At 37.6% G+C, this 26,386-nt stretch overlaps 2 protein-coding genes across 2 annotated transcripts in view; both read right to left on the bottom strand.

Annotated features, from left to right (window-relative positions):
• Positions 1-1,223: 1,223 nt before the first annotated feature.
• Positions 1,224-26,386, bottom strand: part of LOC139120146 (E3 ubiquitin-protein ligase TRIM56-like) — a 94,888-nt gene continuing 69,725 nt past the window's right edge. Inside the window, exon 2 of the mRNA XM_070684304.1 lies at positions 1,224-2,186. Coding sequence (XP_070540405.1) covers positions 1,911-2,186 — 276 coding nt within the window. The 3' untranslated portion in view covers positions 1,224-1,910. The remainder of the gene's footprint in view (positions 2,187-26,386) is intronic.
• LOC139120506 (E3 ubiquitin-protein ligase TRIM56-like) overlaps positions 11,679-26,386 on the bottom strand; it is a 118,156-nt gene continuing 103,448 nt past the window's right edge. Inside the window, exons 2-3 of the mRNA XM_070684968.1 lie at positions 13,491-14,622; positions 11,679-11,725 (exon numbers count right to left, since the gene is read on the bottom strand). Coding sequence (XP_070541069.1) covers positions 11,679-11,725; positions 13,491-14,610 — 1,167 coding nt within the window. The 5' untranslated portion in view covers positions 14,611-14,622. The remainder of the gene's footprint in view (positions 11,726-13,490; positions 14,623-26,386) is intronic.

Below are 26,386 nucleotides of genomic sequence, written 5' to 3'. Positions count from 1 at the left end.
CTCTTTCTTTTTTGCCTTTTCTCCAAGCTTTATTGGAGCTTATTTCTAGTAGAAAATCTTTTTCTCTTTTGAAATCGACATCGTACCTCTGCCTCAAGTCATTTAGAGCATGTTCTTTAGCATCGAAAATAAATCTAACATGTTAGATTCTAAGGACACTTGCATTGTATCATGTTCTACATCTAACTTTTCCTGGTAAGCCCGAGCTTTGCTTTGACCAGATTCATGTTTTGCAGATGAACAAACTTCATTACCACCTGTTGCTTCTTCTGGCACCTCAATATAGCTACATAATTTGGGTGATTTCTTAACACCTAAAAAATCATAACATTCTTTAAGTGACTTTCTGAGTGCTTCATCATCCTCACTAAGTAACTTAAATTTATACTTCTCTTCATCTAACATGATTACTTTTTCATTGTACTTTTTTAATTTCTGCTTTGCTGTTTGCCACATTGTGTCAGAAAGCATTTCTCTGCAAGAATTAACATCAACAATGCAATATTTAAGATTAGCCTTTACTCTATCCACTAATTTTGAATATTTCCTGACAGCTCTTTCTAGATATCCCTCAGTACAATCAGAACTAGCCTTGATGAAGTGAATTTTTTGTGTTCCTTGTTTCCACTGGATGTCAACTTTGAATAGCTGAGTAATATCAAAAATTTCATCACAGTGAATCATCTCCATGTAAACTAATATATGACTATCTTCAACAACAATGGTTTCACCAGAACACTTTGATGCATGTTTTTTTTCTATTTTGGACATGGCTGTGGATTTCAAAGGCTTTTTCAGAATTGCTGTCTCTCGCATTTCTTTAACATCATTAAATTTCATATTATTATCCCCTTTTGCAACTCTTACCTCTGGCCCATACCTTGCATCTTTTAATCGATCCCTTTCACGTTTCCCTGCTTTTGACTGTTGAATTTGATTCTCTCTATTATGCACAGTTGGCTTAACCTTACCATGAGGTGGAATTTCATCATTATCTAATTCCCCTGAAGTAGGCTGCCGTGAAGGTTTAAATTCCCTTGCCTCTTCTAATTGATCGCTTTCACTTTTCCCTGCTTTTGACAGTTGAATTAGCTTTTCACTATCATGCATAGTGTGCTGAACCTTGCCATTATGATGAGGAATTTCATCATTATCTAATATCCCTGAAGTAGGTTGCCCTGAAGGTTTAGATTCCTTTGCCTCGATATCTTCTAAATGATCCCTTTCACTTTTCCCTGCTTTAAACTGTTGAATTTGATTCTCTCTATTAAGCACAGTTGGCTTAACCTTACCATGAGGCGGAATTTCCCCTGAAGTAGGCTGCCCTGATTGTTTAGATTCTAGAGGTGCATCTTTGCTCCCTTCTGCTTTTGTCTTTGAATTTTCTGCATCCTTCTGTGAATCATGATCTTGTGTACTTCGCAATTTTATTTTTCTCCTTGCTGTTTTATTTCCCTCACTTTCTTTCAGTTTATTTTCAATTTTATGACTGGCACTGATGATACCTAAATTACTCTTTTCTTCAACATTATCTGATTCACATCGAGTCTTGCAATTCTCTTCAGGTATTACTTGTTTGTTAGTCTTTTTTAAAATCTCATCTTGTTTTCTTACAATGTCCTGACCATTACCTTCCTCCTCTATTTTTTCAGTTGCCACTTTATCTTTTGGCCCTACGGCTTTGTCACCTTGTTTCACATTTTGCTTTTGACATTTATCAGAAGGATCTATGATTACTTCATAGCCTAATCCAGCAGCCATTTCTGTCTCATCTACTCTTGTTTCATCTTTGTTTTGATCTAAGTTACAAACTACTTCATTGCCTGCACTCTGTGCAAATTTATCAGTAGGATTACTTATGGCGTCTTCTTGTTTTTTGAAATTTTCAGCAGTCACTTTTCTTTTATTATCTATTGTACTATTTTGGAATTTACTAATATTGGCAGATTGGCCAGAACTTGCCATTTCCCTTTGCATGATGTCTTGGCTTCTTTCATCAGTCTCAGTCTCTCTTCTACCATAGCTATTTGAACAAGACTTCCTCTGACCACAACACTTCCGTCTGAATTGCATGTACCTCCAACTCCAGTTTCATTTGCAACTTCTTCCAAGACATACTGCGCTTCCTTCTCTGTTAACTGGACATGATTTAAATGGAATTTGGCCGAAACTTCACTAAAACATGACTGCAAATAAAACAAGAAATTAAATGAATTGCACACATCATCATTTAATTAATAAACATTCTCCTTTACTTTTCTGCATGTATTTGGCTCTCTTGCACTTCTTCAAACAAAAATCTTTTCACTCTGATACATATTATGAGTAAGGTTGGCAATCGCTTTTCAGAATTTTATGTGGATGAACTTTAATTAATTCATGCTTCACAAAGTATGCATATACCGGTACATTAGAACAAGGAATAGTAATCAAGTGAGAAAACTACTTGAACTTTTTTGCATTTTGAGAAGATTTTATGATAAGTATGCCAAGTGGATAAAGGCAGAGGTTAAAGAAAATGCAACCAATGTTTTTGATGCTATTTGAAATGTTCAATTCAATTGACAGAAAAACTTGAAGTACATTGTACTTTGTAACAACCATGGCAAAAACACAAAAACTTTGTAATACTTTGAATTGTAATTATTTCAATATTAATAGATTTCATGATAAATTTACCTATTCACAAGCTTATGGTGCAGCAGCATGTTTTAAATGAAGTGTTTGTTGATTATGACTGAAAGATGTTGGTTGAAACCTGAAATGATTTTTAACATCTTTTCCTACAAGAACATACCTCATTCACATTTTCAGAGTAAGATGATGAGTTGGCTACAATAGCTTTAACAGCCTTGTCTTTGTCCAACAAATCACATCGTGATGAAGCGTTCACCTGTAATTATAATTTGTAACATCAGTATGAGGATCAACTCCTGTTTTGGTGTATTAATACCTCAGTTGAGGAGATGAGAGATTGTTCTTGTCCTTTTTTGCCTCCCCCACCAAAAAAAAAAATATATGTTTGACAGAATTTATGAATAAGGCCAATCTAATTTGATTGAAGACATGAAGACAACTTCGCCCAAAAAATAGCATCAAAGACACTTTGCTCACATTCTGTTAGATGTGGCCGGCCACAATGAGTGCGTTATTTAATTGCTTCTATGGACGTTAACTATTTCTATGTCAATTGGTACATTTGACCACATTTTGATGCACGGTCCATCAAATATTGAGGCGAAGTACGTAATGGTTGGCGACTGCACTGGTACTGTTGTAATGTACACTTACATATTTCTTTACCTGCCAGTTCGTATTTCACCATCAAGTCAAGTTGGTTAAAGCTAGTGAAGCAAAACATATCCCATATGGTCCAGTTTAAAAAAGACTTTATGATTTGAAGGTCCCTGACAACAGAGACACTGTAAATATGATTTTTATAGACTAAAGCTGCAATAAAATACCAAGCAAAGTGGGTGAAAATACATATTTTTTTGGTTCAATACCACATTTTACTGCCTTGACAGATCGGTAAGTGATACTGTCTGGTAAGTAAAGGGATATAAAACCATGCGGCCTCCCTTACCGAAATTTTAGGCCTCCCGCAAACTGTTACTGCAAATTTGCCGCAAGCTTTGCAGTAAATTTGCAGCAAACTATTTGCCGCAAATATGCGGATGGTTCATTTTTCAGATGCAAATTAGGTTTCTTGTGAACTTGCTGCAAATATGCAGCAAACTCCCTGCCGCAACGCTGCTGCAAACTCTTTGCAGCAAATTTGCGGCACAATCCTTGCAGCAAACTTGCGGCAAATTAATTTGAATGTTACTGAAAATTTGCCGCAAACTCCATACAGCAAATTATTTTATTTGCGCTGACCATTGTTTCTCGTGAAACTGGTATTGCAGAGTTTAGTTGGATAAAACACATCTTGTGCTGTCCATAGTCGGCCAATATATAAATATTATTTATCCAACTTAACTCTGAAATACCAGTTTCACGAGAAACAATGGTCAGCGCAAATAAAGTAATTATAAACAAGTCATCGTTGATGACACAGTCCCCACTTGTTAATGGGTACTTTGATTACATGTCCTCAGAGAGGATAGAGTCATCTTCATTAATTAGGTCTGTGATAAAAATACTGCGATACAGATGGTGCTCAATGGCCAAGAATGAGTTCCATGGTGATGAAAACATTAAACCAATGTAGGAAACCATCCTAAAGTTCATAAAATGAGTCAACCAGGAATTAATCAACAGGATGTTGTAAGACACTTTTGCATACAATCCTAACACTTAACAGATTATCACTGTTACCATATTTCTTGATGCAGTATTTACAACAATATGAGATCAACATCTGTATCAAGGTTCATCAAATTTGACGTTGTATTAATTTGTGGCTATATCACTCTAATTAGGAAAGTTCATTACTTATGCAATTAAAAATTAATGAAAATGACACTGATAAATGTCTTTTTCAATGTTAAAGCAAATTGAGCTTAACATCTGTACAAAATTTCATGAATTTGATGCAGTATTTCTTGACATATCAGCCTACTTACGAAACTTCAATAATTGACATGTTACTGCTACATGACGTGAAACAAATTGACGAGCATATGTATGAAATAGGTCAATGTCCTTGTACCAACTTTGCCAACTTTGAATGATACTGGTGGAAATATGTCTGAGTTATGGCTCTGTAAATTAGAAAATTGTAACAAAATCACAGCTATGCAGCGATATTTGATCTTACTGTTTAAAAATCAACACGTATATGTATAACATAAGTCAAAGTCCATGTACCAACTTCGAATAAGATCAGTTGAGACTTGCCAGAGTTATGGCTCTCGACATGAAACAACCATAACAAAATTGCTACCATGTGGCCATATTGGACCATCTCGTGAAACAAATCGACATACATATGTATAAATAAGTCAATGTCCTTGTACCAACTTTGAATAAATTCGCTTGATACAAGTCTGAGTTATGGTTCCGGACATGAAAAATTCAGAAAAAAATGGCACCACTGCGGCCATATTGGATTGTATCACAAAACAAATCAATGTGCATATGTATGACATAGGTCAATGTCCTTGTACTATGTTTCAATAAAATCCGTGAATAAAATCAGTTGAGATGTGCCCAAGTTTTGGCTAAGGACATGAAAAAATTGTAACAAAATGGCTGCCATGCAGCCATATTGGATCATATCATGAAGCAAATTGACCTACATATGTATGACATAGGTTAATGTCCTTGTACCAACTTTGAATAAAATCGGTTGAGATATACCTGAGAATTATGGCTCTGTACATGAAAAAATCGTAACAAAATGGCCGCACGGCAGCCATATTGGATCGTATCACATAACAAATTGACATGCATATGTATGACATTAGTCAATCTCCTTGTACCAACTTTGAATAAAATCGGTTGATACATGTCTGAGTATTATGGCTCTGTACATGAAAACATCGTAATAAAATGGCTGCCTGGCAGCCATATTGGATTGTATTACAAAACAAATCGATGTACATATGTATGACATGGGTCTATGTCCTTGTACCAACTTTGAATAAAATGGGTTGAGATATGCCTGAGTTATGGCTCCTTACATGAAAAAATCGTATAAAATGGCCGCCTGGCGGCCATATTGGATCGTATCATCAAAAAAATCAACGTGCCTATCTATGACATTGGTCAATGTCCTTGTACCAACTTTGAATAAAATCGGTCGAAACATATCTGAGTTATGGCTCTGTACATGAAAAAATTGTAATAATATGGCCGCCTGGCGGCCATATTGGATTGTATCACAAAACAAATCGACGTGCATATGTATGACATGGGTCTATGTCCTTGTACCAACTTTGAATAAAATGGGTTGAGATATGCCTGAGTTATGGCTCCTTACATGAAAAAATCGTAATAAAATGGCCGCCTGGCGGCCATATTGGATTGTATCACCTAAAAAATCAACGTGCCTATCTATGACATTGGTCAATGTCCTTGTACCAACTTTGAATAAAATCGGTTGAAAAATGTCTGAGTTATGGCTCTGTACATGAAAAAATCGTAATAAAATGGCCGCATGGCGGCCATATTGGATCGTATCACAAAACAAATCGACGTGCATATGTATGACATAGGTCAATGTCCTTGTACCAACTTTGAATAAAATCGGTTGAAACATGTCTGAGTTGTGGCTCTGTACATGAAAAAATCGTAATAAAATGGCCGCCTGGCGGCCATATTGGATCGTATCACAAAACAAATCGACGTGCATATCTATGACATGGTCAATGTCCTTGTACCAACTTTGAATAAAATGGTTGAGATATGCCTGAGTTATGGCTCCTTACATGAAAAAATCGTAATAAAAATGGCCGCCTGGCGGCCATATTGGATCGTATCACCAAAAAAATCAACGTGCATATCTATGACATTGGTCAATGTCCTTGTACCAACTTTGAATAAAATCGGTTGAAAATGTCTGAGTTATGGCTCTATACATGAAAAAATCGTAATAAAATGGCCGCCTGGCGGCCATATTGGATTATATCACAAAACAAATCGACGTGCATCTGTATGACATTGGTCAATGTCCTTGTACCAATTTTGAATAAATCGGTTGAAACATGTCAGAGTTATGGCTCTATACATGAAAAAATCGTAATAAAATGGCCGCCTGGCCGCCATATTGGATCGTATCACAAAAAAATCAATGTACATATCTATGACATTGGTCAATGTCCTTGTACCAACTTTGAATAAAATCGTTTGAAACATGTCTGAGTTATGGCTCTTTACATGAAAAAATCGTAATAAAAATGCCGCCTGGTGGCCATATTGGATCGTATCACAAAAAAAATCATGTACATATCTATGACATTGGTCAATGTCCTTGTACCAACTTTGAATAAAATCGGTTGAAACATGTCTGAGTTATGGCTCTGTACATGAAAAAATCGTAATAAAATGGCCGCTTGGCGGCCATATTGGATCGTATCACAAAACAAATCGACGTGCATCTGTATGACATATGAAGTAATCCTTGTACCAAGTTTGAATGAAATCGCTCCAGGCATCTCTGAGATATCTGCGTGAACGGACGGACGCACGCACGCACGCACGCACGCACGCACGCACACACGCACGGACATGACCAAACCTATAAGTCCCCCCGGACGGTGTCCGTGGGGACTAACAAAAAGATGACAGAGAAAAAAAGGTTACATTCAATTGTGGTACAATTTATTTTATATGCCATGTTCATTTCATGCCACATAAGTGTCATGATCATGTCAAGATTTTCTTTGACTTGAGAAGTTTCATGTAACATTTACATTACTGTCAAAGGCTGCGATTTGGCTTTCTGTTCTCTGAATTTCTTGTCCCTTTAGTGTACCAGCAATGGATTCTGAAAAATATAAATCGTTCAGGGAAGAGTGTAAGTCTTTACCGTTTGACCAAACATTGTAAATTTCATGAAAGAAATCGATAATATTTGAAAATGAGACAAAATCAAGTTGAAAAATTGAAGCAGAAAATGCATAAAATATTCATGATCGAAATTAAATTAATAATGATTAAAATGTCCGACAGCGGACGACTCGCCGTATGTTGTTTACATACACGACGGCGACAATCTGCAAAAATCTCAGCACTTACTGTAAGTCACAGGCGCTGGCACATTGCTGGGATAATAACCATATTTTATATGTAGAGTTGATTATTTAGTAAAAGAAACACCGTACGTGAGATATTAGTGTAGGCCTATAGGCCTACATGTTGACTGGCATTATACCGAGTGGCTGTGGCTGCCTGGCTCGGGCCTGGCAAACGCACTGTATAATCATCAATGTGAAGAATGTCTACATGACTTGATTATTTAATAAAGAATAACAGTACGTGATATTACTGTACATGTCGGCTAGCTTAACCGAGCGGCTGTAGCTGCAGGGCTTTGGCCATGGCCCGGCTTGGGCCCGTTGTCCACTGCTGCACAGACATAAACTCAAGACGTGAAAGCTTTTCATAGCCCGATTTCATAAATCAGCGAAATTCAGGATCTCTGAGCGTTTTCGGTGATAAAAACTGGTAATCGGTCAGATGGTTGCATAAACAATCGATCGACTGGCCCTTTTGCCTAAAATCATACCTTACCCTATGCTACTGGCAAGAAATCGTCCTGAAATCGGCTGGGCACACCAACCCACCGCCCGCCATTTTGAATAAGCTTCCTGCAACGAACGCGGCCAATGAGAGAAGAGGAATTGAAAAACAATACGTCATCTGCCAAGGGTTGTATGCACAGGCGCATACATTGCATGCAGCTCATTCAAAATGGCCGGCGCTGGGTTGGTGTGCCAAGCCGATTTTAGGACGATTTCTCGCCAGTAGCATAGGGTAAGGTATGATTTTAGGCAAAAGGGCCAGTCGATCGATTGTTTATGCAACCACCTGACCGATGACCAGTTTTTATCACCGAAAACGCTCAGAGATCCTGAATTTCGCTGATTTATGAAATCGGGCTATGAAAAGCTTTCACGCCTTGAGTTTATGTCTGTGCAGCAGTGGACAACGGGCCCAAGCCGGGCCAAAGCCCTGCAGCTACAGCCACTCGGTTAAGCTAGCCGACATGTACAGTAATATCACGTACTGTTATTCTTTATTAAATAATCAAGTCATGTAGACATTCTACACATTGATGATTATGCAGTGCGTTCGCCAGGCCCGAGCCAGGCAGCCACAGCCACTCGGTATAATGCCAGTCAACATGTAGGCCTATAGGCCTACACTAATATCTCATGTACGGTGATTCTTTTACTGAATAATCAAGTCGTATATAGACATTCTACATCTTAAATACGATTATTATCCAAGCAATGTGCCAAGCGCCTTGCTGTAAGTAACTGTTGTGAAACGAAAGTGAATTCAGTATGAATCAGTACTCAACGAAAATTTATCTTTAGGTAAAGATTGCAATACAACGATTACAGAACATAATTATAGCGATCGATGTACAGACGAACGGTACATTGACTTACATTTCTGAACGGCTCGCAGACGCTGGACGATTCCCGGTCCGGTTGCAGGTCTCACCGTGCTGTGTGTAAATACCGTACTCAGAAAATATAGTCGGCATCTTTACTGCCGCTCGCGTTCAAAAATTTAGAACTCCGCCTGTCCCTGGTACTGTATACACGTTTTTGCAACTATGTGATATCATTTGGCTGGCGATTCCATAGAAAGATCACGAAATTGTCCACTAGAAAACTCCCTGCTCACAAGCACGCAGCCAACACTGGTATGGCTGGCGGATGGTACTAAAATCTAACTTCGCGCCGATCAAGCCTCATGACGATAACGGAAGTGCGATCTATAAATCATTACGTGATTGATAATGTAGTCCCGTTTTTAAATGCTGGAATTGACTCTACATCTGCACCAATCCGTTATATTTCATACTTAATATAGCATTTAATTTATTACTTTAATGAAAATGGTTATTTTTATCATAGAAAGACTAAAAAGAGAGTAAAAATTCTTTCAGCACGAAGAATCAATATCAATGCGCGAACTGACCTTGATGAACCGTGACCGGAGGGTGTAAACATGTCGGCTGCTCGCAGCTGATACATAGGACGTGTTGGACGTTGGTGAAGTGGCGCTTTGAATTTTCGTACAGCGACTCGGGATGGAGTGTAATCCTAAATCTCAAATTTGTGCTCGGCAATACAACTCTAACGCTGAAAACATGGACAAAAGCCTTTTACCTCGACCCATGTTATCAGAAGGCGAGATTTTGTCAGCAGCATCGATGGGACAGACTGTAAGCTGCAGAGCATTGTACGTACCGTATAATACATGTACTATATTGATGGGATGAATAGCTTGGAGCACAGCCACTACTGTGCTTGGAGGTAGTAGCGGAAACATTACTGTACAGATTTGCAGTAACAAAAGTCTACGACGTGTCCTTACAGACCATCATCAAACGCACATTTCGTTCGAAACTGTTTGCAATTTGGTATCATTCGCAGAAAATACAGGGTGTAACTTGCAAGACAGACAAGTCCCTGTTTCAAAAATTTGTTTCCCTAAAAATTCAGTTTTCGATCCAACCATAATTTACCCAACCAGATTGTCAAAGGGCATTTTTATTACATCATGTCACTACAGTATATACTATACGGTAGATGCACTCTATATCCATGCAATGCTTTCACCAGCATAACTGAAGCTGTTCATTTGTCAATAATGTGTTGCTGCATATTTGCAGCAATAATCTGGTTTGCCGCAAATTTGCAGCAACTTAGTCGTTTACCGCAAATTTGCTGCAAACTGACTTAAGGGTTTGCAGGAGGGTCACATCTACCTGCAAACTCCTGCAACTCCTTCCTGCAAGCTATATGCTTGCTGCATATCACTATAGGGAAAAAGTGCGTGACTAGAGCGAGAAACTGACGCTTTCTCGCAATCGGTGAGAATCTGTTCTTATTCTCACCGCTGTCGGTGAGAAAATTTTAATCTCCACTGGAGATTGGTGAGAAATGCACTCCTTGGCGAGAATCAAGTGTGAGAACAAATTCTCACCGGTGAGAATAGAATTTCTCACTATGTACAGCGAGAATTGAAATTCACTGGCGAGAATCATCAAGACTCGCCATTCGGAGTCTTTATGATTCTCGCCAATGAACGGCGAGTCTTGATGATTCTCACCAGTGAATTTCAATTCTCGCTGTACTTAGTGAGAATTTCCATTCTCACTGGTGAGAATTTGTTCTCACACTTGATTCTCGCCAAGGAGTGCATTTCTCACCAATCTCCAGTGGAGATTAAAATTTTCTCACCGACAGCGGTGAGAATAAGAACAGATTCTCACCGATTGCGAGAAAGCGTCAGTTTCTCGCTCTAGTCACACACTTTTTCCCTATAGTGATATTTGCAGCAAACTTACGGCAAATTTGCAGTAGAAATAATTTTCGGTTAGGGCTGTTATGGCCCTGTCACACCTTGACGATTTAGCCAGCCTATGCCAATGTATGAAAAATTTGGCGAATACATTATGGGTAAGTTTTGTATAAGTTAAGAGCATGCTGAAGCATGCTGGAGTACGTCTTAGTACATGGAAGTCGTCGAAAACTTTTGTACATGTACAAAAGTTTTCAATGAATGCCAGCGTAGGGCTCATCCGTCCCACACATGCTGGCCATAAGTTATAAGTAGGTCATGTGCTCATTCACACATGTTCACACACGTTACTTGTGAGTTACTCATAAGTTGAAAAGTATTGAGATAATTGTCTAGTGTACCACAAAAACGTATACATATTTTAAACCTCCAAGTACTCTTAGCATACGCTATGCATCTGCCCAAATTGAAAAATACATCGTTAGTCCGGCAAGCCAGTATTTTAGAGAATTTTTGTATGTCAGCATGCGCTGGCTAAAACATTAAGGTGTGACAGCTAGGGCCCTTACATCAAAATTAGTGATAAAATCTACCATACCAAAGAAAAGGTACATATGTACCCTCTTGTAATATTGTATTGCGTGGAATTAAATTTGTAGACAATATTTGGCAATTAATCAAGCAGTACGTGATACATGTATTTATGGAAACAAGCTATACTGGCTAGGAGATCCTTGGTTGTTAAATCTCTACAAATCATCACCAACATGTAAAATTCTGACCAGCGTAGTATATACTGTATCACAACAAAACCATAATTGAAGACAACATGACTCAAGACACAAAGTTGGCAGAAAATGCAATCATATGATTACATGTGAAATCAAAACCAAAAGGTGAGCGTACCAGGAACCACTGAATTTCTCTTTGAGTTTAATTTCAGATGCTCTTCCAGGATCTAGAGATTTCTTCAAGGAATTCAGACTTTTCTGATATGTTGTTGACGTTCATATATGATAAAGTATATTTAAACCCTGTCAGGTGTCTGTATGCACAGGACTGCAGTTGTGTATAAAATTAAGCAATAACCCCCGCCGCAGGAGGGTATACACGAGATTTTGGTACAATGCGCGACATATAGCACGAACCGATAGGCGAGTGCTATATGGAGCGAATTGTACCAAAATCGAGTGTATACCCAACTGCGAAGGGGGTTATTGCTATTATATTATATCAACTTGCGTGTATTGTTGTCTTACTTGGGTATTTTCATCACTCTAAGAGCCAAATGCAGAAAACGGACGTCTGAGAGATCGAACGTCGGAAATTCTGCGCCCGAGACCGAGCATTTTTATAAGTTAGGATTCCGTACAGGCACACAGTATCCTACGATAAATACGCATTACGTCCATATCGACATTGCATTTTATTCGCATGCAACACGAACGATACTTGTCAAAAAATACCTGCTGCACTCACACAGAAAATGGGTCAAGAGTTCAAATCAAAAGAAAAAGTAACAATTTTTTTCGTAAATTTACATAAGAACAATAGTCCTGGCTTTTTTGGCATACTAAAAATAGATTTGTCTCATTCTGTACCGCATACCCTCGCGTCGTGACATTCAGTGGTGGCACAGTGAAGTTACAGGATCTATTTTTGATGGATATAATTTGGACGTTAATTGTACCAGAAAACAAGTAATCGTTGATGACACAGTCCCCACTTGTTAATGGGTACTTTGATTACAGGTCCTCAGAGAGGATAGAGTCCTCTTCATTAGGTCTGTGATAAAAATACTTATGAATAAATTCGCTTGATACATGTCTGAGTTGTAGTTCAGGACATGAAAAAATCGTAATAAAATGGCCACATGGTGGCCATATTGGATCGTATCACAAAACAAATAGATGTGCATATGTATGACATAGGTCAAAGTCCATGTAGCAAATTCGGAGTCGCGCGAGTCGCCAGGGCTAGGAGTCATCCCATTGTTATTTTGAACTTCTTGGTCTACATTGTCAGGACATCCCGATCTGTTATAGCCCAAACTTTGTAAATAATATCTGACATAACGTTACTGTGAGGAAGTGTCAATTTATTTGTGTATGAACGAATACTATCTTCATTTTAAAGAGCGGTATCGCGTCTCGACTCCTGCAAAGTGCACGGTGCGCTGTCGCCCTAATATTTGTGTGCATCACACCCCAAACGTGCTACTTCGGAGACGTCTTTCATCATCGATCCCAACTTATTTACACCAAGAGGCGAGTTACAGACGCACACTTTATCTGTGTATCAAAATTGAGTCTTCGGTCTTGAAACAGAGTGGACTGTTTCAGTCTTTGTCGAGGGTCTATCTTTTAGATAGGTACGTTCAAATGCACCGACCGGCAATTTTCGAAAATGCTGGTTTAGGGGCCCGTTTTAGCACTGCTATCAGTGCTAAAACAGTATTTTAGCAACGGTGGAATGAGCTCTCGTCCAATCAGAATGGCGCATGGTAGCATGATATAATATAATATGAGTTTTGATACAGGCATGAAATTGAGACCCTGTACTGTACACCTGAGAGCACAGTGATGTGTTATGCACCTGGTTTATATATCCAAGATCTACCAGTTTGCATTGTGGATTTTCAGTGAAACGAAGATTGCTATCAATGCTGTCAAAGTTTTCTTCTGTCAGACCATCTTGTCCTAGTCGTTGACATATTTCAGTCTTTGCTGCCATTATATCCACTGCACCACCATACCTCAACAAATGATTCAGATGTGAATGCATGCTTTCTGCACCAACAAGTCTATGTTCCAATTGTTCCACCTTGGAATCAATTTGTTTGCGCTTTGGTGAATATGTATCAGCAACTACAGCAAGCAATCTGTTTTTCTGCTTCTTGATTTCATCAATCACAGTTTTTGACAGGTCTATGATTTGTGATTCAGTTGTTGTTTTGTTCTTCTCCAAGCATTTGCCTACATCAACAGCTCCATCTCTTGCCTGTTTTAAATCACTCACTTTCTGAGCAGCTTTCTCTTCATACTCTTTCATGGTTGGCATGTACTTTTCCAGAGCTGCTTCTACTGATAAAGTTTTGTGTTCTGGTGGTGTATGTTCAACCAAGGTACATTTCACACATGTTGGGATTTGACAAGAGTCACAATACAATTCCAGCTGTGCACTGGGATGCTTATCACAGAACCTTGGTTGAATAAGTCTTGAATGCTCAGAAGACATTTTTTCTTTGTATTCATCTACAGTCATCAGTTTGTGACCTTTGAGTAATCTCATTGTTTTGTGTGTGTTCACACAATCATCGCAGAAGAATTCACCGCAATCTTGACACCAAAATTTAGCTTCTTTTTTACAAACTGCACATACTGACTTTTGTGAACCAGAATTGACATCACCTAAGATCTGTTGTAGATCATTCATGAATCGATTATTGGCAATGGCAGGTACTCCTCCAGAGGGCAAAGGGAATGACTCTTTGCAAGTTGGACAGATCAGCTGATCATTGTTGGTTTTAACCCATTCTGTCAGGCAGGGTTCACAGTACGTGTGTAAACAGGGCAGTATCTTTGGTGACTTGAATCTTTCCATGCAAATTGCACACAGCAGTATCTGCTCATTGATGTCTGTCAAAACTTTCTCACTGGAAACTGATGATGCTGTGGCCATGTTGAATGTCACCTGGAAAAGTGAAACACAGTGATTTAGTAGTAAAATTACAACATATAAATGTAACCTTGCCCATTTTCCATAGATGACTAAATTTAACATGACACTTTCATGGTTTTGAACAAATTAATTGTTCGACACGAGATATCAAAAGAGAAAGTATCACACTTGAAAACACATGGATATTCTGCATACAGTACTAGCATTATATTTTATGCCTTTATACACTTAGTCTGAACATCTGCAGTGTGGTAATGATCTCCTATGGATGTGTTTTGATGGGAATGCAATTATATCTAAGTAAGAAATGTTTGCTTAGATTATTTCACTGCTAAGATATGAAAGCAGTTTTTCCTGATGGGACAAGAAATTTTAAAAGAGAAATTTATTTCTGAACAAGAAAGTTATAATGATACAGGTGGATGAACTATTTTGAACACCCTGCGTCCAATATTTTAATCAAAATGCCAGAATCTTTTGTTGACAGCAGCATAATATCCTATTTTCATCTCAAAACTGAGAACACACAGGCAAAAGATTACCTTATGTTTGACCAAAAAAAATTGATTTGTTTCTGGTCACCGTGTGTATCACTTCAAAGTGTGCATGTCAACTCTTGTTTTTGTTTTTCATTTGCCCCTATGGAAAAAAGGGGAAAATGTATCAAATTCCACCAAAAATAAAAAAATTGAAAAAAAATCGCATGACCGCATCATTTTTGCCACATGTCAATGACCAGAAACAAAAATATTTTGGGGGGCCTTAGATGGCGCTTTATATTCCACTGGCATAGCATGCTGCTGTGTTAAAGATGATTCATATTAGCAATATACCATAATTCTTTTGCCCTTGATTGTAGTTGACATGAAAATATTCCATCTTATTCCTTCCTATAATAAGAAATGCACTTTCATTTCATGCATAAATTTCTCTGAAACAAATCATTGCCAAAGACCATGACAAATACGACATCACTGTCATTGAAAAAGGAAGAAAACACTGATATGAAACATCAGTATACCTCTAACTATTGATCGAGCCGAATAGTTAACATTGGCGACTGTGATCTTTGTGAGATGATTGGGTGCAGTACATTTTGATATTAAATCTGACCAAGAATCAGTCTGATTTTTGGGTAGCAAGTCGTCATGTATCAATTTCTGAACACTACTGTATCCCTTTTCCTGCAAAGTCGGTGAAAATTCGCTTGAAATTCGGTGTAGCCAGAATCTAAGCACTGGTGACCGTTATTCTACCAACTCTGTGGAAATCGGGCCCTTTTTGGGTACCCCCTTTCCTGCAAAGTCGACGGCACTACGTTTTGCTATCCCCTCTGCGTTTAGGGGTCATCCGAGGACAGTTTTCTGACAAGGAACGCCTTTTTCCCCTCGAAATGGGTTTGCAGGGAGTCGATAGACAGGAAAGGTGCAGAAACCTGTCCGCCAGTCCCCCACACCCAAGGGGGCAGTTTTTTTTTACCGCTTTTTAGCGGACTTGGCAGGATAGCATGGTGATGTTTTCTGGCGGAGTTGGACGTACTTGGCTGCCTGGCACTATAGAGATTGCTGCCGAACTTGACCAACTCGGCAATGCTAATCTAGAAGGCTACCTCTTGCAAACGACTTGGCAGATGGTGCCGATGGTGCGAGACGAAAGTCACTTATTCAGTTGTGCGTGACTGAAAATGAGAACGCATTTTTGACGGGACGGCTCGACTTGTTCCTCCGATGGAACGGATATGAACGACTCGGAAATACCATTACAAACTAGTGTCCGACGTACTAAGCTGGGCTTCAGCTCTGCAAGTTCAATCCAGGCAACGTCCTTCACCGCCTTGGCCGTGCCATTCAATGGACGTTGCTTTGGATTTTTATTTATTCCATCGTCCGAAGTATTGGCTCTGGTTTGCAGGCAAATATATCCTGTTGCCGACGACTTTGGTTGCTACGTACGCTATTTGCGTACCGAGAATTCAGGGGACATGAGGTCAATGCTACGGGGATACCACCTGTACTGAGCAGGGACTGCTTTTGTTATGCATACCAGCTAGCTGTACAGGCATGTGGGGACGTCAATGGCTAGAACAATGGAAGCATATTGAGTTGTACCCGTGCATCGCAAAAGTTAGACTGACAACTTGGGTGTAGTGACTGGTTGTCACTGGTTAGCTGCAGCCCAAGCCATGACGGTACAAACCTGTACCTGAGTGAGGACCGCTTGATTAAGTCGGTCATGAACGGTAACACTTGTAAGCCAACTCCCAAACGACCTGGCGAAACTACGTGGAAGCTGTGCCTCAATGGCTCAGCCAAGTCGTTTATACAACGGCAAAAACATAGTTTTTGTGCTACACTGCCAAGTTGATGAAGGTACGTATTCAATTGACCCTACCCTGGGGAAAAAGGACAGGTTTGCCGGTGCTGCCGCACCCCTAGCACGACCCCCAGGGTCTCTGACTAACAGACGAGTGAGGTGATGTTTGTGCCTAGCAGACGTGCGCAATACTAAAGGAGCTTACTTACGTAAGCATGAAACGACAATAAAATGACGCACCCCCTGGGGAAAACAAAGCCGGTGACCTCAATTTTTTCTGCAGTAACCCTTGAGCTCCTTCCCCTGTCTACTGGCATGTAGAAATTATTGAAGTCTAACATGTATAAGTACGGCTAAAACTACCATGAAAATGGGCGATTTCTGCAAAAATGCCTGGCAGGATAACGTGCAGGAGAGCCAATCTTTTGCAGGCACATATTATGGGGCCGTTTTCTACTGACTTGGCAGGATAACGGACAAGGGCGCTCGGCAAGAAAAGGGGTATTGACGATTGGTACCAGACAATGACTACTACAAATCACAGGAATTTGCAGCATTGCTTGGATAGTCTATAGACCCTAGAGTTGGGTTCTCTACAGTCTATGGATGGCCATTCAAAGGTTCACGATTGAAGTGTAAGGCCGAAGGCTATTCTTTACACTACTACTACTGAGGTTAGGCCTTCAGCCTCAGAGAGCATCATGATTTATGGCCTTAAGGTCAGAGGAATCTGAGCAGGGTTCACTCATAATTGAAAGCTATATGTATACCTACAGGCGGCTCAAAATCAGGAGAGGAAGAAGGGGGCACTCAATTTTTGGGAAATGTACTGAAGCATTTAGTGCAGTAATGAAATTATATAAAAATAGTAGAAAAGAATGAAAAAAATAATTATAAAATGATACAATTTTATAAAAACATTGTAAAACTTAATACCAAGTATATGGAGTATCATTACTAAATGAGTATTTTTCAGCATTTCCTGATGAAAAATTGGTACACTTGCCTGATCAATCATGAAAAACATCTACTTTCAATTCCATAAGGTACAGATTATTTGGGAGAAAGTGTAAGAAAACATATCCTACAAAGTATACAAACAGTGCGTGCCTTGATAGCAAACGCATCTTTTATTGCAAGAACATAATTCGTCATAACCAACAGATACCTGAGCAATAAAGAATCCTTGTATCTTTCAACCAAATGTAAATTTAATCTCTGCATTTAATTTACATAATCTTTGTCTTGTTGTTTTTTCCTCTGTTGTCTTTTACACAACTTTTGGCAGTCTCTTGATAACACAACATTGCAGGAAAAGTTTTGAGTTTTAATACTCTATATGAACAAGTCATTGACAATGACATAGTCCCCCTTGTAATTGGGAATTTGTCACTTGAAGTGACTAAAAATTGAAGTCGATATGATATGCATGAAACAAGGAATGCAAGTACCAAAGCCCTGTCTGTGACTGATGTCCACATTGGATTGGATTATAGACAAGTAGTGTCATAGGGTTATGTTTTTTTACAAAGTTGGACAGAAAAGGTATGTCATGCTCTGGGTTTTTAAATGTCAAAATTCAACTTATGTGCAAGAAAGTGGTCCAGCATGTCTGAGTAACGGCTCTTTACATAAGAAGGTCAGAACACCAGATGTGAACCCGAAAATGTCCTAATGTTCAGTACAGAAAAGACTTCCTATAATTAGCTATTGATACTGCTAAAATTAAAACGCCTTTCTTGACTGGTAAATCTTTGTATGATCAACATCTGCAGCAAGTGTCATCAGATTTAGTGCAGTCATTCAGAATATAGATCTCTAATTACAAACATTGTTTCCCTATTCAGCCAATCTGGGCTGCCACCCTAATCACAAAAGGTCATTAAATAAGTCAATAAATAATTTATCAACAGGATGTCACTTTTCAGTTTTACACTACTGGAAGATCAATATCTGTACCATGTTTCATAAAATTTGATGCAGGATTTCTGGACGTATCATACTAACAAGGAAAAGTCATTACAATGCAAATTAGAAATTAATAAACATGATACTGATACCAATAAATGTCCTACACAGTTAACGCAATATGAGCTCAACATCTATACCAAGTTTCAACAAATTTGATAGAGTATTTCTTGATGTATCAGCCTAATAATGAAAACTCATTAAATATGCAAATATGCAATTATTTGACATGATATGACTAATGTCTTTGCATGCAACTGTACAACAATTGGGGATCAACATCTGTAGCAAGTTTCATCACATTTGATGCAATATTTCTGGGCATAGCACACCAACTAGGAAAGTTCATTTAAAATGCAAATTATCAATTAATTCACAAGATAATGCTAATTTATTTGTTTGCCAATACAACACTTTTAGATCAACATCTATACCAAGTTTCATCAAATTTGCTGTGGTATTTCTAGACATATTTCCTTAATTACAGAAATTCATAAAATATGCAAATTAGCAATTTCATGACATGATCCTGCGAAAGATTTTGCACACAGTTAAAACTTTGGTATATGAATATCAGTGACTTACTAAGTTTCATCACATCTGAATCAGTACTTCTTGACATATAATCGGAATTATGAAAATTCATTAAATATGCAAATTAGCAATTAAATGACATGATCCTGCTAACTGTCTTTGCATACTGTTACAGCTCTGGTATATCTACATCTGTACCATGTTTCAACTTTGAGTGGGTATTTCTTGACATCATCAAATATGCAAATTAGCTATTAATTGACATGATCCTGCCAAATGCCTGCCAAAAGTTAAGCTCTGGTATGTATACATCTGTAAGAAATTTCATTAAATTTGAGTCAGTATTTATGAAATATTAGCAGAATTATGAAAATCCATAATTTATGCAAATTAGCAATTAATTGACCAAATACTGACAAATGTCTTTATGTGCTATTAGAGCTGTGTGTGACCAACATGTGTACAAAGTTTCATAAAACTTGGTGCAGTCTCTTAAGAAACAGAGCTCTTTTTCAAAAATCACTAATTATGCAAATTAGCGCTAATTATGCGTGCCACACCAAAAAAATGGACATACATATGTATGTTTTAGTGTATTATCTTTGTGCCAAATTTGAAAGAAATTGGCTCAGATGTGTCCGAGATATCTGCGCGGACGGACGGACAAACGAAAGGGAATCCAAACCATAAGTCCAGGGGACTAATAAAATGCATTACATGTATTCTATGCATAGAAATGATTACCTGATAAAGCATGGTTCACTCTTATAAATGCTAAATATAAAGACGTCATAGAGGACTGCTCTCAGCAGATACCATTAGAAGTGCACAGGATCTGGGACAAAACTGAACTGTTGTGAATTCACCGTTTATTATGACAGAAACATATATTTTAATTGACTTAAGCTCAATAACCATTTTGATATTTGGTCATACCGTATTATAGCAGGAATTTCATTAGAAACAGCAGCTGAAGAAATTGTATGGCTAGTAAGGTCATTTCTATGGATGTAAAATCTCAAACTGGCAAACAAATAAATAGCGCATTAAGAAAAATATTGTCCCTGGCTCTTTGGTCAACTAATATCATGTACATAAATGTGAAATTTTGCACAAGACACAATAAAATTGTAGATTTGCCACTCCTGCATATTCATAGATCTGCAATATTATGCACACTGAGAATGGTTTTAATAACAGCTACAAAATGAGTTGTCAGTGTTTCATTGTTTGAAACACTGATCATGCAAAAAGTGTTATTAAAATATCAGTGTTAAAATGTCATTTTCAAACACTTTTACCTTGTGCAAAATAAATTCAAACACCTCTCAGATGCACAATTGCACACATCAATTTCTCAAAATTTTCTATACAAGCCCTCATGCTCTGGCCTTTGGCCAGGATTGTCCTATGTCATTTTCCTAAGTTTTTATACTTAGTAAAAACCAAATTGAAACACCTCTCAGACTGAACCAAACTGCACCATTGTACACATTAATTTCTCAATATTTTCAGCGAAAGACAGGGGACACCAGTCTGACACACTCCCCCTCAGCCTCTCTCCTACTTTCAAATTCTCTCCTGTCAGATATCCGAGTGAAAACCCTACCAATATCATATGATATATGATACCCTCCAAATTAAAATACTATATGGTTGGAAATCGGTTATAGTGTGAGCTTAAATATACAGCTGTATTTTGTTGTGACTTTAAATTTTGGAGTATCAATGAAATTCCTCCACTATGGCAGCACCACCCCTCTCCCTCTCCATGCTGTAAATTATGACGACTTCCCAGGGCCTACCAAACATACAGCGAAGTTGGAATATGAATACAATCTACGCATAGCTGCTCTGGACTTCGGACTAAAATTGACATAGGTATGTTAGTGTTACCTGGATACTGGTCGCGTACACAGAACGGACAGAGAGTTTAGTCAACCCGGATAAAGCTGCCAAAAATTACAAGGGACAAGGCACCTACTTCAACGTAATCCGGTTTGGCCCTTGAACGATTTGATATTGAAACAGCAATCAATTACTCTTACATTGCATTTCAGATACATTTCCAATATTTCCGATATTTCGACGTTTTGTGGGGTACATAAGACGTAATTCCCCCGCGTAAATCGCCCTGAATCGCACTTTGGCCTCTATTGTTCCCATGCACGTCCATCAATACTTTGTGTTTTCTCTGTAGGATTTTTATATAAAACATGGTTTAATGTATAAATAAGATTATTGAACTGATTCTCAGAGTAAACTAACCTTCACTTCACTTCGGTAGGAGTCTTTCACCACCGCACCGATGGCCGCTGTGTCGTATAGCGTAATTGAGGCTGCGCTGAACTTGTGGATGGATGGACAAGATAATTGGACAAGATAGTAGTCATGAGCATGCGCGTAAATCCGAAATGTCGGCTTGTGCATAGGGCAGTTTACTTGTCTGTCATAACTGTTATACCCTTGCTGGTGTGTTCGTTGTTGACTTTGTCAAAGTTAATCCGGCGATAATCTGGTGACAGCGTCCTTCAGATTAATAACTTACACCATAGACCTCGAGAAAACCGATTTTCTCGAGAGTCTATGCTTACACTTCCGTGCTTTCTTTGGCGCATTAGGCAATCAAACGCAAGAGATTATAGCACAGGGAACTCTGACTGCATAACAGTAAGCAAGACGTAAATGAAAATTTGGAAAGAATAGAAAAAACGGTCAAAAAAGAAAAACCAAGTGAGGAAAAACAAACAAGTAAACAAGGAAACAAACGATGAGGACATGCCAATAGCAAGGTGAATCTAGTCTGTTCCGTTGAAGTCTCACAGTTGATCCGTCAGTCGTTTGTTTATTCGCCTGTTTACTTATTTGTTTTGTTTACTTATTTGTTTTTGTTATTCTGCCTATTTTTTCTTGATCGTTTTTAGTCTCACAATTGATCTGTCAGTCGTGTTTGTTTGCTTGTTTGTTTGGTTTGGTTTACTTTATTGTTTTTTTTTCTGTTTTCTTTTTCATTTTATTTGTTTACTGTTACTCAGTCAGAGTTTCCTGTGATATAGAAGTAACACAGTGATAAAACTTCGCATAAGTTTGTCAACAGACAATACACGACACACAGTTAACTGAGGAGATAATGAATCTTTGCAAAACTAGTGCTAAATAACATAAGACCAAGACACCAAAAGATTGGTAGTATACATCTTTATTGGCAAGAAATTACAAAGTCCACAGCAACAAAAACCCTGTGCATAGATCAAGACATCCCTATCCCAATCCTCAACCGTGGGGACAGGTAAACTGCCCCTATGGCTGATTTCCAGTAATGTCAACTGAGGAACGTTATCAATACTGCAAACTGCTCGCCTATTACAGAATATTTATATCATTGTTCTAAAAACGATTACTTTCAGCGCGCCATTAGAAATTATTTTGAATTTCCAATATTTACCAAGTGTAATATAATTTATAGCCCTTTAATTTATGGACTTATTTTTATTTAGTGTCACTCAAACAATTGTTTAGATTTCCAACTCAAGTTTTCGCTTGCATTTCAATTGTTTGACCCCGTCTATGAGGATCTGAAAGTCCATTTATTCAGGAAGGAAGTTATGGCCCTTTCATGTGAAAATGCGATCGACGATGATAGTGTCCCACACTGTTACAAAGGCCAAGAGGCGCTGATTGATATCTGTATGATAAATGAACTAAGGGACCGTTCAGTTTTTACGGCCTAGGGCGGCAATCAGAGGGGTCACTTAAATTTCGGAATCGAAAAAGGGGGGGTCACCTTATTTTTAGAAACATTTACGGGAGGAGGGGTCACTGTATTTTTTAAAAAAATTAACAGTTGAACATAAATGGTTTTCTCTATCGTGATTCATGGCAAGCCCATGTCTCAATATCAGACACGTGGCCACACCACTCACCCAAAATTGTTTGTGCTGAATGTGTAAGGCAATCTGAATCTTTAAAATGTAGTGACAGACAAACTTGCTTTAATGTGCATGTATTTCAAAGTCATGTTATGACTCGTCAGATAACAAATCAGACAGACAGTGTGTAAAAGGTAAACCTGCCCTATCAACCATTTCAATATATTCAGATTGTTTTTTTATGTCACATCACAACTACGTAAATTATTTCTTTTCGATAAAAGTTTATTTTAATTCACATACGGAAGAAGTGTGCATAGTTATAACTTCTACACAGCATTTAAAACACCAAAAAATAAATAAATAAATAAATAATAAATAAATAAATAAATAAATAAGGCCTTGCCCGTGATACATGTTTTTACAATAACAAGGTTTCTCTATCATCCTTTTATATAAATCTAGAATATAAAGTATAACTTTAGAATTCTATGTAAATAAAACTCTGTGTAAAATGTTGAAGTAATTGTAACAATACAAATAAATTACCTGAAAATGAAACATGCCTTTTGGTGATTTTCTTGAGTTGTACTCATGTGGAACAGATCAAACGATGGTATACAGGTAAATGGGGCTACAAAGGTTTTCTTGAGTTTGTCAGCTGTATTAAGACCAGTATGACTTTTATCAAAGATAAAAACAGATTATAGAATACCATTTATATATAAAACAAAACCAAGTTGCATTCATATGCATGGTACACTCAAGGAATCTTAAAAGCTGTGTACTTTTAACCCGTTTTGTTGTGATAAAAAATGACAGGAAAAATGTACATACTGAAACAAGACTAGAAGTATAAACACTAGGGTATCAAACAAGTTTTCAAAAAGTAACCTTTAAGTATCTTGCTTCTTTGTATCTAATACAGTTTCTTGACCAATCGGCGACGGGTATTCTTAGGTGTTGTCAGAATACACATCACCATTCCCTACATCTGATTGTTTCTTGACCTACCTATTTTGTTCATCAATAAAGGATATATAAAGGCAATGACCATTGGTTACCTGATATGAAAATGAAAATGCTCACATGTTTCATTATATATTGCAGTTATGTGTAAATTTGAACCTTTGCCACATGTTTGCAACTTGATTGAAAGAGTTATGATAAACATAATGAACAATATTCACCAAATATTAATTATAAAGGTCATTAAGTATTCAAATACATTATTAGCTGAAATAAAATAATTTCTTTTACTGCTGTCATTGTATCAGCACTTAATATATCATGTGTAATTCCCTATGGTCAAGTCCTTCAAGCTATATATGCCAGACTGTGAAAGCGCATTAGATATGCAAATTGTAAATTAGCTGTCATGAAAATGCGAAATGAGTTTCAATATTGTTATAACCTGGTATAATCATCAATGTACATAGCATGTTTTGCCAACTTCGATCACATAAATCCAAGTATATGTATCCCTAATTAGGAAAGTTCACTAATTATGCAAATTAGAAACTGGTTGAAGTAAAAATGTTAAATGACTTTCACTAATGATGTATTATTATATCTTTAATGCACATAGCAAGTTTTGTCAAGTTTGGTCTTGTCAATTCAGATAAATATCCCCAATTAGAAAAGTTCATTAAATGTTCAAATAAGGAATTTGCTGAAGTAAAAATGCCTAATGACTTTCAACAGTGTTAAAAATAGTATCCTCAATATACGTACAAGTTTAGTCAATTTTGATCGAGTCAATTAAGATATATATATCCCTGATTAGAAAAATTCATTAAATATGCAAATTAGCAATTATCTTTCATGATACCCCTTAATATCTTTCCAAGGCGGATATATCTTGGTGTGATCAACATTTGTAGCAAATCTCATCCAATTGTGTGCAGTCGTCCTCAATGTATATCCGTTTTTTATCAAATCATTAATTATGCAAATGAGCAAAACGTAAGCACGCCACACCCACAATAAACTAACCAATTCTTGCCATTTACAAAGTGAATCTGTGTACCAGATTTGACTTTGATCTGATGAGCGTTTTTGAGACATCGAGCACACAGACAGGCACATAGACACACAGACATCGCTGCGACATTAGCCAATGGTGCGGACACGTGAGCTAAAATGGATTTGTACACTTAAAACTAAATTTTCAAGCATAAGATAACGACAACAATGCTAAGTATACCCATATAGGTTGTATTGATAGCTAAACAATCCCTCCATCTCATTCATTGAAAACAGCTTTATATATATTATATAATATATATATATATATATATATATATATATATATATATATATATATATATATATATATATATATATATATGGATTTGTAGTCATACAAAATTGAATATGCAAAAACTTATTTATAGCTGCTGATGCTGAAATCATCAAGAAATCGTTTGGAAATACTACTTCGAATATGACCAAACAATTTCAATCACAGCAGAGAGGCAGTCACTAGCTCTTGAATACCTTGCCTTGCCTGTAACCAACCTATGCATTGAGTCCTCCTGCGTTACATGTAGGATCTAAGGTGATAGAACGTCGACGTCTTTCATCTTTGTATTTGTTCTTATGCTCATACATTTTTACTAAACATATTGCACTTCGCAAGTTTCAAATTCTAGGTTCAAGTGCACATTTGTTCGCAGCCAAAAATGGGAACAAGAAAACAGAAAAAAATTCTATGAGCAGCATCATCAAATTAAATAAGTAAAAACCCCGTTCGTGTGATGAGGAGTCATAAGCGCCTTCTATCAGATACTATTGCTGTAACTGTTGTTTTATCAAAAGTTCGGCTCTGAAGGCTCTCGGACGGCCGCAGCGTCCGAGACGGCAAGGTCCCTTCAGGGTTAAAAATACAGTTGCCACATTCGGATATTAGTCGGATGTTTTTCGAAATCATGCATCGTATAAGCGTGAATTGGATACTTTGTATCGTATCTTTTATTTATATATAACCTTTACATCGATGATTGCATATCCCTTCAAAGTAGGTAACTTTTGAAGGTCAGAGTAGCATTGCTGACATTCCGTGAAGTTATTCTCGAAAGAAGTAAAATACA

This window comes from Ptychodera flava, chromosome 20 (assembly GCF_041260155.1).
Source record: "Ptychodera flava strain L36383 chromosome 20, AS_Pfla_20210202, whole genome shotgun sequence".
Classification (NCBI taxonomy): domain Eukaryota; kingdom Metazoa; phylum Hemichordata; class Enteropneusta; family Ptychoderidae; genus Ptychodera; species Ptychodera flava.
The sequence above is the reverse complement of the archived record's forward strand: the minus strand, read 5'-3'. Positions and strand labels throughout refer to the sequence as shown.